The sequence below is a fragment of the Periplaneta americana genome, chromosome 16 (genome assembly GCF_040183065.1).
Source record: "Periplaneta americana isolate PAMFEO1 chromosome 16, P.americana_PAMFEO1_priV1, whole genome shotgun sequence".
NCBI classification, from domain to species: domain Eukaryota; kingdom Metazoa; phylum Arthropoda; class Insecta; order Blattodea; family Blattidae; genus Periplaneta; species Periplaneta americana.
In genome coordinates, this window is record NC_091132.1 from 63,747,951 (window position 1) to 63,766,542 (window position 18,592).

The window sequence follows — 18,592 nt, forward strand, 5'->3', positions numbered from 1 at the left end:
CAGGGACTTGTGCAGAGGACTGCTGTGCTTGAATCAAAACATTTCTCGATATATCAGGTGACTAAAAAAACAGGACATAACACACATTTACGAAAGCGACTTACCTCATTCTCTTCTTTGTAGAAAATGTCGATACATTTTAAATAAAAATAGTGTACCCTAAGTGTCACTAAATTTACTGGAAAGTACAACTATGTACATTCGTAAATTGTCAAATATAAACCTCTTTTTCTATTTTCACTCAAACAAGAAAATATTCTTTCGAAATCACACGATGTTACTGGTGCGAATTTGAAACAACTTTTATTTATCATAATCTTGTGCCTGTACACTATTTAGGCCTAGTTCATATTGGAGTCCATAGAGTTTCGAATATGCAAGATGTTTTTCAAGAAAACTGTTCAGCTTTAGTTTAACACTTTTATTTTTAGCAACAGCTGATGGTATAGAACAGGCGTGGAGAACTGGGTGACAATTGTGGCGTTGCGTCACTCATCGGTATGTCACTCACCCCTTCCTTCCATCCCCGCGTCATTGACTTTGTAAGGGAGGGGATTTGTATTCAGTGTCTGTCGTTTGTGATTGCGTACGGGCCACAGATACGTCATTCAACGCCGGTGGACTGTGGACGGGGAACCAACGCTTTCCCCATGTTTATTGCCCCTCTCTCGCCAGTTCTGTATCCCTGGAATAGAATTTAAAGTTATTTCATAACTCGAGGGTAAATATTGTGTACGCATGATTGTTGGAGTCGGCAATTTTCTAGACGTATACTTTTCAATGAAATGTTTAAAATGTATTATCTCAAGTCTATGGAAAGGAATATCGCATATATTAGCATCAGACACAAGTCAAAATAAAGAGTGGACCGATACGAAATCGAATCACTAAACAATTTCATATATTCGATGTGTCATTTAGGGCCAAAAAAGATTTTGTAATTCATCTTCCTCCGTAGCTCATCAAATTTACAATTCACAATAGTCTGAACAGCTTCAGTAGTTGAAGGAGAAGTGAAGTAGAATTTATACATTGATGAATCTTGTCATTATAAGATCTCTTCATGCCGTCGGTCTAGATGAGCTGCGTTTAATAAACGGAATGGATAAAAGAATGTTGCAATCGGTAAGCGCTTATGGAAAAAGAATGTGAAGTGGAGTTGAGCTGTTCTACGTAGAGAAAGAAATGCTCCAATTCGTATTTGTCTTGGTGTGCGATCGTTATTGGTCCTTGTCGCTTTACTTATTTGTCGGTGGACAAGTGTCTACGTGGTCTGGATATCCACATCTCCCTCCTTTCAAATCAGTGCTGAATAGATTTCTTTTTCTGCTTACAGCAGTTGTCAGTTTTTTCTGCATATCGTACAAGGTTTGTTTACTCATGAAAGCAATGAGATCTCAGTTGTTAGTACTGTCCCAGCTGATGCAGTTGTTATCTAAGGTAATGTTTACTTCCAGCTCTGGTCGGAATAAAGACGTCCCCAAGGACAGCAGTGAATTCGAAGGGAACAATTTATGTACGTCAGGTGCAACGATAACTCATATTGATTCACATGGCGGGAATTTCTACGTATATCTGAACCCTGGAAGTAGTATAGCTGGCTGGCTTTCAGAGTAGTGGACACGGAATGAATCCATGAATTTAGGCTCACATTTATCCAATTATGTGCCCTATATGCGATGATTATTCTAACCCGATAGGTAGCCTGGGTGACATTCGTGAATATGATGCAGATAGATGGATCAACTTGCCTCAGCCCTCATAGAACCAAGTCCCAGTCCCAGGCGAGTACATGATAAACCCCAGAGTCCAGAGCTCCAAGCCCTTCCTATAGCAGCATGGACAACCAGTACTATCCCCTGACTTCACCCCTAGTATTTTAACTATTGAAGATGATAGATAAAATAAAGGAGAATTGGAGAGTGTTGGTGAAACCAAAAAGGAAAACGCAGTACCCCGAGAAAACCCCTCTGCAACTTCTGCTTTGTCCACAAGAAATATCGTCACGGCCAGGCATGAGATTGAACCTGGGCTGCCTTATAGGGCATACCAGCACGCTAGCGCTGAGACATAGACGCGGCATAGAGTAGTAGTGTTGCTTTAATATTATAATATCATTTATTAATCTTCTAAAAAGAGTTCTCGCTCACTGTTAAGTTATCAAATTATTAATATATACAAAATAGCTTAGATTTTCAATATATGCATATTTAATAACAAATAACATCATTATTGTTCTTATTGATTCGATCCATGTCATTCTTTTCAGACTATTTAAAATAAATAATCAACATACACATTTCACTTTACAAGGAAAGTGAAGTTGTGACACTTAAGATACCGACAACTGCAATAAAAAGCAAAATTTGATTGTTATTGAGAATAAATAATAGGACTAATTAGTCTATGACTGAGATTAAATTAAATTTGAGAATAGGGTATATTATGATATGATATTTAAAGGGTTCAGAGCCATAGTGGACCAAGCGCCATTTATTAAAAACGGAGAAAGCAAGGGTTAAAGTTAAGTGAATACCATAGTTTAATGAAGATTGACATATCATTTAGTTTCAATGTGTCTACTTTATATTACTTGCTATATAATTATGGTAATAACTTAATTTTAACCCTTGTTTTCTACGGTTTTAGTAAATGGCGCTTGGCCCACTATGGTTCTGGACCCTTCATTTAACAGACTCTCCTAAGTCTTGACTTAGATCCGTTTGAAAAACATATGCAGGCACTAGGAGCGTCAAATTTGTTTGATAATTTTTTTGTCATTTTTGTCATTACATGTAATTTTGACTTTGACCAGTTTGAAATGTATACGTTTTATACTCGGCAATATTTGGAACAATAATGATTCAGAAGCAGTTGAAACCTACTAATCTTTAAATTAATTGTGTTTCTTCCTATGCCGAACCAAAAGCCAATTCAGAAATCAGACAATTTCTACGAGCTGGTGGTTATTGTTATAAACCGCCACGTATAAATTCATATGAACTTCAATTTTATCAGTATTCTTTAAACCCATATTCATTTTAGGCCACAGAATTTCATAATGTTAAGCGGATTTCGTTCGCCGTAAATGTGTTATCGCTCTCGCAGGAGGCAATGTTTGTTGTCTCCCTATATCTCGCGCTGACATGTTACTGCCGTCTAGTAATAATAGTGAGCAAAATATCCCCGCGTAAAATTTAACATGAGGTTAAGTAAAACTCGTTTACTTACGTGTTTCATGGTTTACTTAATGATGCTGTAACATCTAAGTTTATGTGGGGTCGAATGGAGAATGATAAAATTGCTATTAAGTGGTACAGCATTTAGAAAGAAAGGCACAGGCTTTAATGAAATGACAGCAGAAAGTAACTTCTCCCGTTTTAACAAAGGAAATTATCATCATGTTTGGCAGTGGCGCACACAGCATTTAAGGGGAAACTACAGTATAATGGTGTGCGGGGACTTATGGCGTGGATATTTGCCCGTTGTTATTAATTAAAGTTTCTGTGTTATCTTAGGTTAAGTTTCAGCCTCGTGTTGATCCCACATCAAAGAGGTTCTACTATGAGCTTCTGTAAGCTTGACACAGTGTGTAAAAATTCTTAATAACTGCAGTGGCGAGCGGTGACATTTTTCAGGGGAGACCAGCAGTAATAGAACTGTCATGACACTATTTAATAATAAACAGAAAAAATAATAAAAATATGATAGGTAATACGTATTACAACGAAAATAAGACTTACCAGTTCCCACCTTCATGCGTACATCAACGGAATCCTCCTCTCTCCTTTTCCGGCAAATTTTTCTATGACGTCATCGTAAAAATGCCTTTGGTTTTGAATTTTGTTCAATAGAGCCTTTTCGATCGATAACAGTGAAAGTCGCGAAAGCCTGTCTTCGCACTGAGTGTTCCGTACGTAACTCTTTACGCGTTTTAAACAGGAAAAAGTACGTTCCACTGTGGAGGTGCTCACTGGAATTGTAGCTATTAGAATTTATAAACTTCCGGAAATGCCTCTTCTCCTAACTCGGTGTCTTTAAAAAACTTTGCTATCTCAGTCACTGTCCTGCATGAAAAGCCTGACAATCTATAAACAGCCACTATTAAAGCAATAACATTTCCAAACGAAGTACCGATGCTTAACAAACGGTACAAAATACAACATTGTGACTGTTGGCAGTCGTGACTGATATCACTGCCGGATGGCGACGATTCAGACGAAGTAGTTGGTAAGAGCTGCAATAGACTAGAATTTCGAAACGAGTCCCTTTGCATGTTTACTAAACAGCGTAAAACATACAATATTGTTTTAATCCATGTTGCACTTCACAGGCACACTTTCAATACTTAACTGATAATGCACAAAAACAATACACATATTAATATATTCTTTCTAACAAGAATAGAGACACGAAAATTGTTTACCAGGGATTGCCCTATAGTATTTACTATTCACATAGGCAAGGGACCAGCTTTAAACCTGCTAGTCCAGTCCGAGCTGACTGGTTCGCGTGGGCTGGACGAGTCCAATTCTACAGACGTTGAGCGATGACGGGAGGAAAGAAATTGAACTCGTCAATATTGTCTCGTCTTGAAACTGTTTAAAATTCAGACATGAAATATAATAAATTTTATAAGCTGATGATACTTAGAGGACTAGGCTAGTCCTACTAGTCCATTGACAGCACGCCACTATTATTAAGTGAAATCCTAGATCATATATGTAACAGATATGTCGGGCTTATAGGCTTTGAGATTAACAACTTTTGTCAGGTTTACTACGCTGCCATCTAGTTGTTACATAAGCAGTCACGTCATAATTCGCATTTGAATTGCATTAGCGACTGTGCTGCCATCTCGTGTTCGTTTACGGCGGACGGGTAGCGAACCTGGCGGTTGTTCTCTTCAAAGTGTTGCCGATTTTAACGTAGCGAGGAGTTATCTGTTACATATATGATCTAGGGTGAAATGTATCATTATGGCAATAATTTTTATCATAACGGATGTATGCCTGGAAAAACATTTCGCTTAGCACAGTTCGGTTCGAAAAGTGACATGGACAAGTAATAGCCCGCTTACCGGTGCTTCAACGCGTAATCTTTCGGCAATGCAATCTCGCGTCTTATACAATACATTAGAGACGTAATTTATTGGTTTACCTCATAATAAGTTCTGAAATTGTCGACAATAATCTCAACCGTTTCAGAGTTACAATAGGTCAAACAGTTAACTCACATCTCATGATACGTACAATAAATATTATTTTACCGTCACTTGTTTTGATTTAAATTTTTTACAAAGCATGATTTCCTGAAATGATGGAATTACAAAGGACCACACGCTGTGGAATGTGATCGGGCAGCACGGTCCCCTGACTTAACGCTTCTGGACTTCTTTGTATTGGGTTTTATGAAAGAAAAGGTGTACGCTATGGAGATTACAGACAGAGATCATCTCCTCCAGGAATTAATGTAGCTGCAACAGACATCAGACTACGAAACGGTCTGTTAGATCTTGTTCACGGCGCAGTAAGAGAACTCGTCCAGGTATGTTTGCGTGCAAGCGGAGGGCAATTTGAGCAGCTGCTCCAATAAAGTACGGTAAATTAGTAACTATTGTAAGTAAGTCACATTAGTTATGAGCAAATGTTTGACCTGGTGTTACTCTGAAACAGTTGCAAATAAATAAAACTGACAAAGGACCTTCCTGCTCTAAATGTGGCTCTGAATCATCTTCTCGCCGGTAGACCTTACCTTTTGAATCACCCTGTATAAGTATATATACCAGTGTTATTCTTATTAAATTATTTGGTAAACAGTATCCATTACTTAATCTTGTTATGAGACGACCATGACCTTGCCACTATTAGATCCTATAGTCCTTTATTTTAGGGTGGTTCCTTAGTAAGCACTATCCATCAATATCATGAAGCATTTGGGGGGCTACGATAGGTAGTGAAATCCTGTTACTATAACCAGCTAAAACGGCTGGGGATCATCGTGCTAACCACACAATACCTCCATTATGGTTGGATGATCGTTCACCTCTGCGAAAGCATGTGAAAGGAGGCCGACAAGTCGGCTGACGGGCCATGATTCTTAAAGGGCGGTTGCGTCGCGAATTATTTTTATACAAAAATTACACCTCATAATTTTCTCCGGAACATATTAATGTCATTCGTTTTGTCTCGAATGACAATTTGCAGCTGAAAATCTCTTGTAGTAAAATCAATATTTGTACCCAGATAAGAATGAAGAAGTTTGAGATTTGCTGTTATTTTAATAAGCTGGAAGGTTGAATGTTTTGTGGAGAAAGTTGTACTTAATTTTAAACTTATGTCTGTAAAACGAACCATTTAAGTGCTGCATTTTTTTTTTCGTAAAAACGTGATCTTTGCATTCTTCCGATGCTATGGTTACCCGTTAACTTTCACTGTTGTAAACAAAAGCACAGTGTTTTGCATGCAACACACAAATTGACCGCATTTCTCGTAGTTTAACGAACCGATACTCGTTAAATACATTCTTAAATACATTTTATACGAATCATTTCATAGAGGTATATGACGCATTTCGGAATCAATACAAATAAATGTCAGGTAACTAGCTGAAGCAACAACACAATTGTAATCAGTTTAATTCTAAAACATCTAAAATGATACTGAGCTCAACAAAATATTTTGGGAGTGAAAATGTCACCGTAACTAACACACCTCTTAGGAAGGATTCATTGAACTTTCATATTTCGTTAAGCTTTTACATTTATTGTACAGTAGTGGCAAAAAAAAAAAAAAAACCGGACCGACCCTTGTAGCTGATTTCAGAGCCTTGTTCACTCAGAGCACGATAGACTGGTAACTAAGACTTTCGTGGTTCGAATCCTGCCTGGGAAGGAAACTTTTTTTGTTTCTTATTCAAATTTATTCCCAATACTTTTCGATTGCTGGTAAAATTCATGTTCTGGGAATAATAAGTTAATTAAGTAGCAAAATATCGCTGCAATCGAAAAGTTTTGGGAATAAATTTGAATTAGAAACAAAAAAAAGTTTCCTTCCCAAGCAGGATTCGAACCACGAAAGTCTTAGTTACCAGTCTATCGTGCTCTGAGTGAACAAGGCTCTGAAATCAGCTACAAGGGTCGGTCCGGTTTTTTTGCCATTTCTGTACACATTCTCACCTTAACAGGAAGACGGCGGCTCTCATCACTTGCGTTACGTAGTCATGCCGTATTACAGAACAGAAAGTAACAGAAAGTGTGTCCTCGAATGTCAAAAGCATAAACGTTTCACGTTAAAAATAGTGCCAATCCTAACTGCAAGGGAACCGACCGGCATCCAAAACAGCGTAAATTTTGCATCCGAATAATCTTTTAGCTGGATCACATGTGCTTCAACCGGCTCTCCGTAACATTTCGATTGCTAGAAATGTAGATCAAGTAAACAATCTTTGACCATCCATATCATACAGGACAGTTATTAAACATAAATAACGATATGAATAGAGTATTTCACAAGTTAACAAACTTCTTAACTATGAACAAGTCATTCCAATTCCTGTTACAGATTGTTTTATGACAGCTTAGACTATAAACTAAACTCTGCTCGTTTCTTGTTAATTCGTCTTCATTGACGTCTGGTGAATCCAATTATTTTTAGTAGGTTATCTTACGACGCTGTATCAACATCTCTGGTTATTTAGCGTCTGAATGAAATGAAGGTGATAATGCCGGTGAAATGAGTCCGGGGTCCATTACCGATAGTTACCCAGCATTTGCTAATATTTGGTTGAGGGAAAACCCCGGAAAAACCTCAACCAGGTAACTTGCCCCGACCGGGATTCGAACGCGGGCCACTTGGTTTCGCGGCCAGACTCGCTAACCGTTACTTTACAGGTGTGGACAATCCAAATCTTGAATACGGTAGAGTAGATTTTTTTTTTACTTGGTTATTGAAGGACGCTGTGTCAAATACGAGGATATTTAGCGTTTATGTGATTGGTGATAGCGAGATGATATTTGGCGAGATGAGGCCGAGGTTTCGCCATAGATTACCTACATTTGCCTTACAGTTTGGCAAAACCTCGGAAAAAACCCAACCAGTGTGTAACAGCTTGTATTGACAATCACATTTTACAGTATAGAAGTTGCTCACTGTTTACAATATTTACCCGTGTAAAACTTTTTGAGTATTCAACTTGATATTAAAGGTAATTTTTTTTCGATCAATTGAATTGGTAGCTAGAGCACTACCTTTAGAATGATCCTTTTACACATTTTGGGCCATATTCATAGACATTCTTAGCGCGGACTTCCGGTGGATGATTAGCGAACTAACGTTTTTCCTATTCATAAACCAGTGTTAGCGATATGATATGATATGATATGATATGATATGATATGATATGATATGATATGATATGATATGATATGATATGATATGATATGAATTCTGTACAAGTAATCAGTCGATAGCCGGGGCCAGTTTAGCACGCTCGTAGCGCGGGCTAGCGAAATGTCTATGCATAGCACTAAATGACTAAAATAATATAACATGTGGCCTGATTGGCGAATTTTTCTCCTGTAAAAATAAGCATTGTTACCATAACAGGTATATTCTGTAGGACCAAAAATTAATCTTTAAATAATCTTCGCCCATCAGTGCATATTACTGTGGAATCCCGGCCACCCAGTCACTCAATTGAGTGCGCTCCTTGTATAATGACAGTTGACTTAATATATGTCGAACTTGGAGTCAGGCCACAAAGGGAAAAACATTAGAGAAGAGGGATTCGATACGGTACTGTGGATTAAACTTCGGCGTAGCTCAGTGGTTAGAACACTTGGTACGTAGAACCAAGGACCCGGGTTCGATCTCCGGCGTCGGAGCGAATTTTTCTCCTCTAATAGTCATTAAAGTAATATAAACAAAACTTTTTTCTAGGGCGCTATTATAATAGACATGACCAAGCCACAAGTAGAGGACATTCCCAATACTAGACCTACTCTTGGTAATAGAAATGTTTTTTTCTAAATGTTAAGGTCATCTCTTGCAATGACAAATTATAAATGTATAAGGTTCAGTGGAGATAAAATATACTGTGTTGTATTTCAACGCTGGTAGTATGTAAAATTAACAGCTGGTAGATAAAGAGTCCTTTTATTTCTGAACCATCACGGTAACCTGCGGCTTTCGTAGTTAAAAAAAAGGGGACGAATTTTTCCGCATCATATGAAAACAAAAATTAGACGGGTAGTAAAGGTCCGAGTTGACTACAACAAATCTCTATTGTGGCACGAACAGGTGTAATTATACACAGCATAGAACCCTGCAAGTGGAGAGATGTTTTTCCTTTTTTGATGACCGATAGCCGCATGCACTATGTGTACTTTCATAAAGAAGCAGGAAAGTCCCAATTTAACGACGTGGCTGTGGACTGTGCACTTTTTATTGTATTTAAAACGAGATTTATTTTACGACTAATGCAGAATCTCTGCTGTGGTTCAAATTGTCTGGATTCGATTCCCGGCAGAGAGGTAAAGTTTTGTCTGAACTTGAATGCATATAGCTTAATGCGTGTTTCTTCTGTGCCAGGGATGGGGAACGCGTGTTGTAAACAGACCAGACAGCATGAATATCTACATACAACAGCAGCTGAAGTAGCGGGAGAAGCTAAACTCTGTGAGAAAGGCTATTCCCCATCACTGTTCTAAGTTGTGTTAAAGCAGTGACATACTGACTAGTTGATTAGACGAATAGGGAATTCCACTGCTTGTGATCACATAATAGCTATTGGTTTATAATTCTACAGTGTCTGGGAAAAGTGACATAAGTCAGTTTCCACAAACCTTTTTTGATAATTTATTGACAACTTACACTGGTTTATGTCGATTTGATTCTTTTCTGTATGAATTATTGTAATGGGAGAAATAGGCTAATTATGTCTCTTTTTCCATGCGAGCAGATGTTCCGTAAGTTGTCAATAAATTATCAAAAAAGGTTTGTGGAAACTGACTTATGTCACTTTTCCCAGGCACTGCAGAATTTTGACTTATGTTAGGACAGTCGCCGTCAGAAAGCACGATTCTGGGCAGCGGGAACATTTACTCTCCGCGGGCAAGGAGGGGAGGTTACGTTGTGTAGAAGTATACTCGTTTTTTTGGAAGATGGGACATGACAGTTAAGCGGCTGAGCTTGGAACTACAGTGCTATGAACTACCATGCTGCCAGCTGATGAAGCTAGCAATTGACGTTAAGATGGCTGACGTTAAAACATTCATTGACAATTGACACGAAGGTAAGAAAACAATACAAAAATCGACAGAGAATCAAACACGAAACATACCAATCCTAACATTGTGTGCACAATAAATGTCGTCAAGAGAGCTATTAAGCACTCGCCACGTGGGTACGGTAAGTTTGGCAACTCAACCGTTGTTACCATAGGAACAGGCCTACCACGCTATGTGACATTCAGTTGTTTTCCCGATCGCAACGCTTCTGTCATGTCCCATCTTTCAAGAAAAACAAGTGAGTAACTTAATATCAAAGACGGACATCTGACCTCAATCGAAATTTAGGTAGCTGTGGTTTTTTATACAATTTTTCATGCTCTTTCCAGTTATAGTGAAACCATATGCAAACTCTGACACTACATTTATAAAATCAATTGTGTTAAATATTACAAAGAACACTATGAATTAAAAAAATTACCTCTAGATCAAAGCTATGGAGACGACAGATGTCCGTCTTTGATATTAAGCTACTCAAGTATTGTAGGAGTATCTGTAGAAGACAGCCGTACGATGTCAGCCCTTGATTCGTCCACCCCATGCGGGCAGCGAGGCAAGTATGTGAAGCCCTGTAGGGCATTGAAATGATGGCGCCTGGAATACAACAATGCTTGAAGACTAGTGGTGGTAGCAGTTGTAATGATGATGATAAAGACCAATTCAGCATGAGTTCGATAATGACGCAAGTAGGCCTATACTTTAGAACAGATGCATTTAATAATCATTCCATTCTTTTTGTGTGTATGTTAACACGATTCCTTGTTGTTTTATTTAAAAGACATTTGAACTAGTTATTTAAATACAGAAGCTAAAATCACGACGTAACAATATGGACGAATACGATGGTATTTCATTTATGGTAAGGATAATGATAGGATTTTTTGTCTTCAGAAGATAGACAATTCGTATCACTAACGATCGCGAGATATACTGGTAATGTGACGAGACATACGAAGTTTTTTCGCACATTTTACTCCGGTGCACTGAACTGAATGGGGTCAAGTGCAAAGAACGTGGGAACTGATTGTTGGTTCTTGAAGATTTCAAGGAATCGACTAAAAAACCTATGCAGGTTCACACATATTTGCTTTGCGAATTTGAATGATCTCCGGATAGGACGCACAATACCAACTTTTTAGATCTTAATGTACTTTAGGTCGTGGTATTTAAGAAGCTTTCACAGACATCCGAGAGACAATATGCAAGATCATGACTTAAGATATTACGAGAGAAATAAAACTAAGAAATAATCCAGTACTGCTAAATTATTAAATAATTTAGATTGTCGAACATATTTCGTTAAGTAATCATAGTTCTCCCAGCAACCTTGGTCGATCCATGACGGTGATAAAAAAACGAATTTTTTAGTCGTATTTTATCCCTTATCATACATAATGTTTCTATTTTTATATTATTTCGAATTACCAGTTATTATATATGGATCACTTGTGACTGTTCCCTTGTATTCGCATTTAGATAACATCTCAAACGTTACAACGTAAATCTGTATCACGAATTAGCCGTAGAAAAAGCTCATTGCAGTTTGGAAAACTAACGAAACAGAGAACATATTAACTTATTTTAATGAAGGTATGTACTTCTCCGTGCAATTAAAACTATTTCAGAAGAACACTCAAATCCATGACGGGGATGTTTTTCATACAGACTCTCTCCTTTTAGATTATCAAACTAACACAAAAGAACTCACAGAACTCCTCTGGCGTTGATTTAAGAAGATTCCTTTCTTTCACCTGAAGTAACACAGAACAGCACACAGATAACTGAACACATCTTCTATTTAAAAAAAAATTAATTGAGCACAAAATGTGGGCTGGCGTAAGAAAAACTCTGAGGTCAACTCTTACTTTCTTAGACGGTAACACATTCACTTTCCTTAACGATGACAGCCGATAGCTCCCAACACAAAATAAAACAACATATAATGGTGGCACTGCACTGGAGGGTGGTACCTGGTGGTGGCCATCTCCGCGGCGTCCTGCTGCTGCGTCTGCGGCGGTTGCGCCGGCGAGAGGTCGCTTCGCTGCTGGGACTGCTGGTCGGCGGAGCGCCAGGCTTTGCCGGTGTCGGGGCTCGGACTTGTCCGCGTTTGCTGCTGATGGCCCGTCTCTGTCGACTGCTGCGGCTGCAGGACCGGTTCCTCACTCGCCCACCGCCGAGGCCCCTCGCCCCGACCCGTGCCGCCGCCGGTAGGCTGATGACCTCCGCCTACTCCGCGACCGCCACCAACACCGTCCTTAGAGGATGACATTCCCGTCATCAGAATCTGCAAACACGATTCAATTAGCACTCGCGGGTGCAACTGAACATTTTACTATTGTGTAAACACTTTGCAGGCTTCCGCAGCCGCTGCTGTGTAATTGCTTAACTAATTCAGCCACCGTGCTGAGGTATTGTGCCGGCATCCAGCGACTTGCTAAGCAGAGCTGCGCGGGTAGTCGAGGGTGCCGGCGTCTGTTTATATTAATATGATGCTAATTGAGGCACATAGAAGAAGCAGAAAAGTAATTAACATGGAACCAAAAATAAACAGACTAAATTAATGTCGGATAAAAAAGAAATGTGTTAAAGAGAAAAAAGCAAAGAACAAAGAGGTATACAAACTAGACAAAGAATTAATAAAAGAGACGAAAGAGAAACAGATAGACAGAAAGGCAGACATGCTATAATGTAGGTAGATAGACAGATAGACTTTAGAGGCACATAGGTCCCTATAGGTAGCAAGGAACACAAGCAGATAGGTAAATAGACAGATAGACATACAGACAGACAGGTAGGTAGACAGACAGGCAGATAAATAAGTAGACAGATAGGTACTAAATAGGCAGACAGACAAGTAGACAGACAGGCACAGGCACAGGCAGGCAGTTAGATAAATAGACAGAGAGGCAGATAGATACACGGATTGACAGATTCAGACTGACTGACAGACGGACGAATGGAAAGACAGACGGACAAGCAGACTAACAGTCAAATAAATGGATGAATGAATGGACGGACGGACGGAGAGGCAGGCAGGCAGGCAGGTTGGTGAATAGATAGACAGACAGACAGAGACAGATGGACAGACAGACGGACAGACAGACAGACAGACGGACAGATAGATAGATAGACAGATAGATAGATAGACAGACAGACAGACAGACAGACAGACAGACAGACAGACAGATAGATAGATAGATAGATAGATAGATAGATAGATAGATAGATAGATAGATAGATAGATAGATAGATAGACAGACAGACAGACAGACAGACAGACAGACAGACAGACAGACAGACAGACAGACAGACAGATAGATAGATAGATAGATAGATAGATAGATAGATAGATAGATAGATAGATAGATAGATAGATAGATATGGGTGGTTGAATGGATGGATGGGTGGATGGAGGGACAGACGGACAGACAGACGATAGACATATAGAGATAATAGAAGTATGAAAGAGTAATAAACAGAGAAACTAAGGAAACATCCGGAACGAAAAATAAGTAGGCGTACAATGCAATTAAGAAATTAAGAATAATGGAAGGTAGAAAGAGAGAGAATAAATAATTATCTGTAATTATGATTTTGTGTGCTAAGATAGAAATTGGAAATGACGGAAGTTTCAAATTTCTTTCTTTTAGAATTATTTGACTTACTGAGTTATTCTTTAATTAAATGAAGTTTAAATACCAGCGATTTAATTTTGTTTTCTAGAATCATAAGCAATTATTGTTTTCAATCTTATATAAGTTACGTGCCTTGTCAACGACTTTACTTGGCTTCTTGTTTTAAAGAATCGGAATTCGCATGTTGCGATGTCCTTCAGTTTTGTTACTTGTATACAAAATAATGTTAGTCAAAACAGATTTACGCTCACAGATATAGGCCCTAAGGCTGGAATTGGTTGGATGCTGAAGTGGGCAGGCATTCCGTATACAAATCTCTTAACATAATACAAACTTATGAATTGTCGGAGTCATTGACCGACGAAATATGGCGGAACCGCACAATACCTAAAACAGCAAGGAACAATATTTACATGAATTAAATTATACTGCGAATACCGGTACTCATTATACTCAACACAGTAGCAGTGCAGGCGTGGTTCAGTGAGTAAACGGTTCTCAGTACGTGAACACTGGTTCGATCTCGGTTCGCACCTTTGTTGTGTTGGGGAAATGGCTCGACTGTCATGCATATTTTCACGAGTGCTTTTGTTTCAAAGTCATTCTACTTCCATAATTGCTCAAATATTGCCATATCACCATGTTATTATCTTTGAATAGCTTTTATGATTTGAAAGAGAATAGATAGGAATGCCGGAATAACAAGAATATTAGAGAACTGAAAGAACGAATAATTTATTTCATAGTATATTCTTCTACTTTACGGAGATGGTTTGCATTCCTTATCTTCGAATATTCGATATAACCACGTTTTGCTAGTCTTCCTCTGTCTCGTTCTGCAACCAGTTTATGTTGAACCTCATGTGTCACTATTTTTCCGTAGTTCATTATTCCAATGAGTTATGTTATGTTTTATTTAACGACGCTCGTAACTGCAGAGGTTATATCAGCGTCGCCGGATGTGCCGGAATTTTGTCCCGCAGGAGTTCTTTTACATGCCAGTAAATCTACTGACATGAGCCTGTCGCATTTAAGCACACTTAAATGCCATCGACGTGGCCCGGGATCGAACCCGCAACCTTGGGCATAGAAGGCCAGCGCTATACCAACTTGCCAACCAGGTCGACATTCCAATGAGTGTTCCGTTGATAAATGGTCCCAATCTACTACTGCCGCTGGCAGTTTTCTGTCAGTGCCGGTGTTACAGCAAGAAAAATTTGTCGTCAGTCCACTTCTAAAATCCCTAGCGAAAGTGAGCTGTGGTTTGTTTAGTCTACGAATGTCTACAATTTGGCTTGGCTGTTGGCTGGATCTGGGACCAAACCTTGCACAAGGCTTACATCGGCTCATTGTGCGCCGTATATACGGAATGATGATTCCCGCAGGTAGTCTACCTATTAGTCCCTCTTGAGGGGAGGAGCACAGGCACAGGTACGGAACTGCCCTCACACGTAGGCACTTGGGTGGCCCATTGTACTACCCGGAATGTAATGATGTAAATACCCTAAGGTCTCCCGCGCTTTGGATTCCCTACGGGCCGCCTCCAAACTCCCCTACAGCCTACAGAATTTTTTTCTCTTTCCACGTAAGCCTGATCAACGACCAATACGATGGCGAATGAACAGGAGTAGGCCTAGGTGCCTTGTTTTCGAAACGGAGATACTATACTTCGTTCCATAATGACTGACAGGAGATGTAAACATTGCCGGCAGGGGAGGAGAGAAGAGTAATGGCAGAGATGTCATTCCACGCTTGACTTGAAGTAGGGCGGTCTGAAGCGTTCTACTCCCGCCCAATTTCAAGACAAGCGTGGAAAGAAACCTCTGCCATTGGTTGAATAGCAATTATTGTTCTCTCCTCCTCTGCCGACCATGTTTACATCTCATGTCAGATATTATGGAACGAAGTATAATTAAAGAGGGGTTATGGAAAGTGTTGGTGTCAGAAACTTGGCTTTCATCGACCACAAAATACAAATCCGCCCTCGCAGGGATTTGAACTTGAGGCCGCAGTCACTATAAGCCAGAACTCTGCCAAATCGATACCAAGGCGGCTAAGACATAAGGCATGCTTTCGACAAGATGGAAGATACTTCAAGTAGCATTTGTAATGGAAAGTGCAGATTGTAAACAAATTATTTTACTTTAGCAATCGAAGCCGTTCGATGATTCATTTTCTTACTGGGAATTGATAGCTCTCTTCGGCATTGCTAATGATTACCGGTCAACGGAACACTCGTTAATTACGTTCCTATTTATCACTATCTCCGAACAATCGGATACTTTCTTCTGAAATCCAAAACATTCGTCCTCGTATGATATTTTATAATTAACAGTAAGTACATCTGCTAATGATATTGCCGATGTCATTCTACTGATATTAGATGTAGAAATAATTACAACTAAATCTTTCTTTTCTATACATATGTAGGCGTGCATATTCTACATCATTATTGTCATCCTCCATCAGATTTGAGCTCATTAAATTTTATAGGAGAAAGTGAGAGTATACTATCTGATGGAATAGTGATAGACATTTTCAGAATACCAATTTATACAAAGTAGTAAACAATGAAGGTATATTATATGAAGGTTTCTGATTCAACATTGATATTTATAGGCCTAAGCACATTATATATTCTTCTAGGCACAGTATATATCTATTAATAATTTGTATTTTTGCGCTTATTCTAAGCTTGACTGGCAATATCCGCTTCTGTATTTATATGCTTCGTAAATAGAAATATAGAAGAATATTATTGTTATTCTTCTTCTTATTATTATTATTATTATTATTATTATTATTATTATTATTATTATTATTATTATTATTACTATTAATATTGTTAATCGTTTATAAGTGAATGGACCATCCTGTTGAGAAATATATTAATTCAGATTCCCAATTAAAAGAAATTAAATTACAAGCGACTTTAAATTTCAGTAATATGATTAACATGACGAAAGGCTATAGCCTAAGAGAAAGTAGAACATATGTGCAAGTAAGACAAATATCTGCTCTCCTGCTAGAAATTAACCCTGAGCCACCTGTATTTGTTCCTTGAAATACTCTCACATATGTATGTATGTATGTATGTATGTATGTATGTATGTATGTATGTATGTATGTATGTATGTATGTATGTATGTATGTGTGTATGTATGTATGTATGTATGTATGTTCTCATTATAGAAATATATTTGAGATTTATATATATTTTTTTTTCTCTCTGTAACATAGTTCTAGTAAGCTTATATTAAATTAATTTTCATCATTTTACGAGCTATCTAAAACCTCAAATTAATTATAATTGATTGAATTAAATTAGCTCATAAATTAAGTTACTACTTTACCTTATAGGTTTATCTAAATTTAAATAAATATGTAGTCTACTAGTCGTTAACTTAACTGAAGAATATTGCTGGAGAACTTTTTAAGTATAGTGTAAATATTCGTAATTTAAATACGTATTGTATTGATTAAGGCTGGTTGAGTGGAAGAGAAGGCCTTATGGCCTTAACTCTGCCAGCGAAAATAAAACATTATTATTATTATTATTATTATTATTATTATTATTATTATTATTATTATTATTATTATTATTATTATGTATGTGTGTATATGTGTACGTATGTATGTATGTATGTATCTAGGTAGATAGGTAGGTAGGTAAGTCTATGTATGTATGTACATTAGCTTCCTTTACTTTTCAAACGTGAAGCCATAAAGCAACTACGAAATAAAATGAACTTTTGAAAAGGAAGTTGTTTAATATTCCAGTTTCACAACATCTACCTATTTGTGTTTCCTCCCCATACATACTGCAAGGCACTCCTCCCACAGTCGTTGCCATGTATGCAACACGAAATCCAGTCCATTAAATAAAACGCATTTGTAAATCGCTCCTTTGCTTTTACGACCTCCTCTTTCGATGAAAACCAACATGCTTTCAATCCTTTGTGATAGCTAGGAATAACTGTATTCCATTCTAACTGGCCTTATAAATTAAGTGTCCTGTACAAGACTAGACATTCTTAGTGCAGCAAATATAGTGTATATTTTAACAATGCATTATAGTATGAATTGTAATTAGTTTTCATGAATATCCATACAAATTCTTTTCTTTATCTTACATTTTACTTGTTAAAGGGTTTAAGAGTTACCTTTGTTCTAGCCTCAATTTAATAATTTCTTTTGTTTTCCGTTGTTATTGAGCCCTCTATTTTTAAGGTTCATATTTAAACTTCTAGTAAAATATAGTTTTCAATTGTCGAATATTACTTCTTATTTTCCTACATAATTCAAAATATTACTTATTTATCCTGAGAGGTACCTATATTTCCATTTCTTCTATAATTTATCAAATCTTCATACGGTCCATTTTCTTGCACTTTCACATTGTTCGTGGAGATATCATTTTGGCGGATAATTTTTACAGATATCTTTCTTTTATTTTCTACGTCTCAGATTTACATAAGAGAAACAAGAACATACACAGAACTGTACTATAAAATAAATTATTCGTTCTTTCAGTTTTCTAATATTCTTGTTATACCGGCATTTTTATTCGATCTATTCTTAAATTATCCCCCATGTTAAGCTCTGCAATACGTAATTAAAACTAGAACAGTGTTACTATGATGTACCAAAGTACATATGGAGTTTCAGT

The 18,592-nt window shown here is 37.8% G+C and overlaps 1 protein-coding gene across 1 annotated transcript in view; it reads right to left on the reverse strand.

The window, feature by feature from the left end:
- Window positions 1-18,592, reverse strand: part of LOC138691390 (uncharacterized) — a 1,027,639-nt gene that overhangs the window by 188,093 nt on the left and 820,954 nt on the right. The window contains exon 5 of the mRNA XM_069813303.1: window positions 12,259-12,572. Coding sequence (XP_069669404.1) covers window positions 12,259-12,572 — 314 coding nt within the window. The remainder of the gene's footprint in view (window positions 1-12,258; window positions 12,573-18,592) is intronic.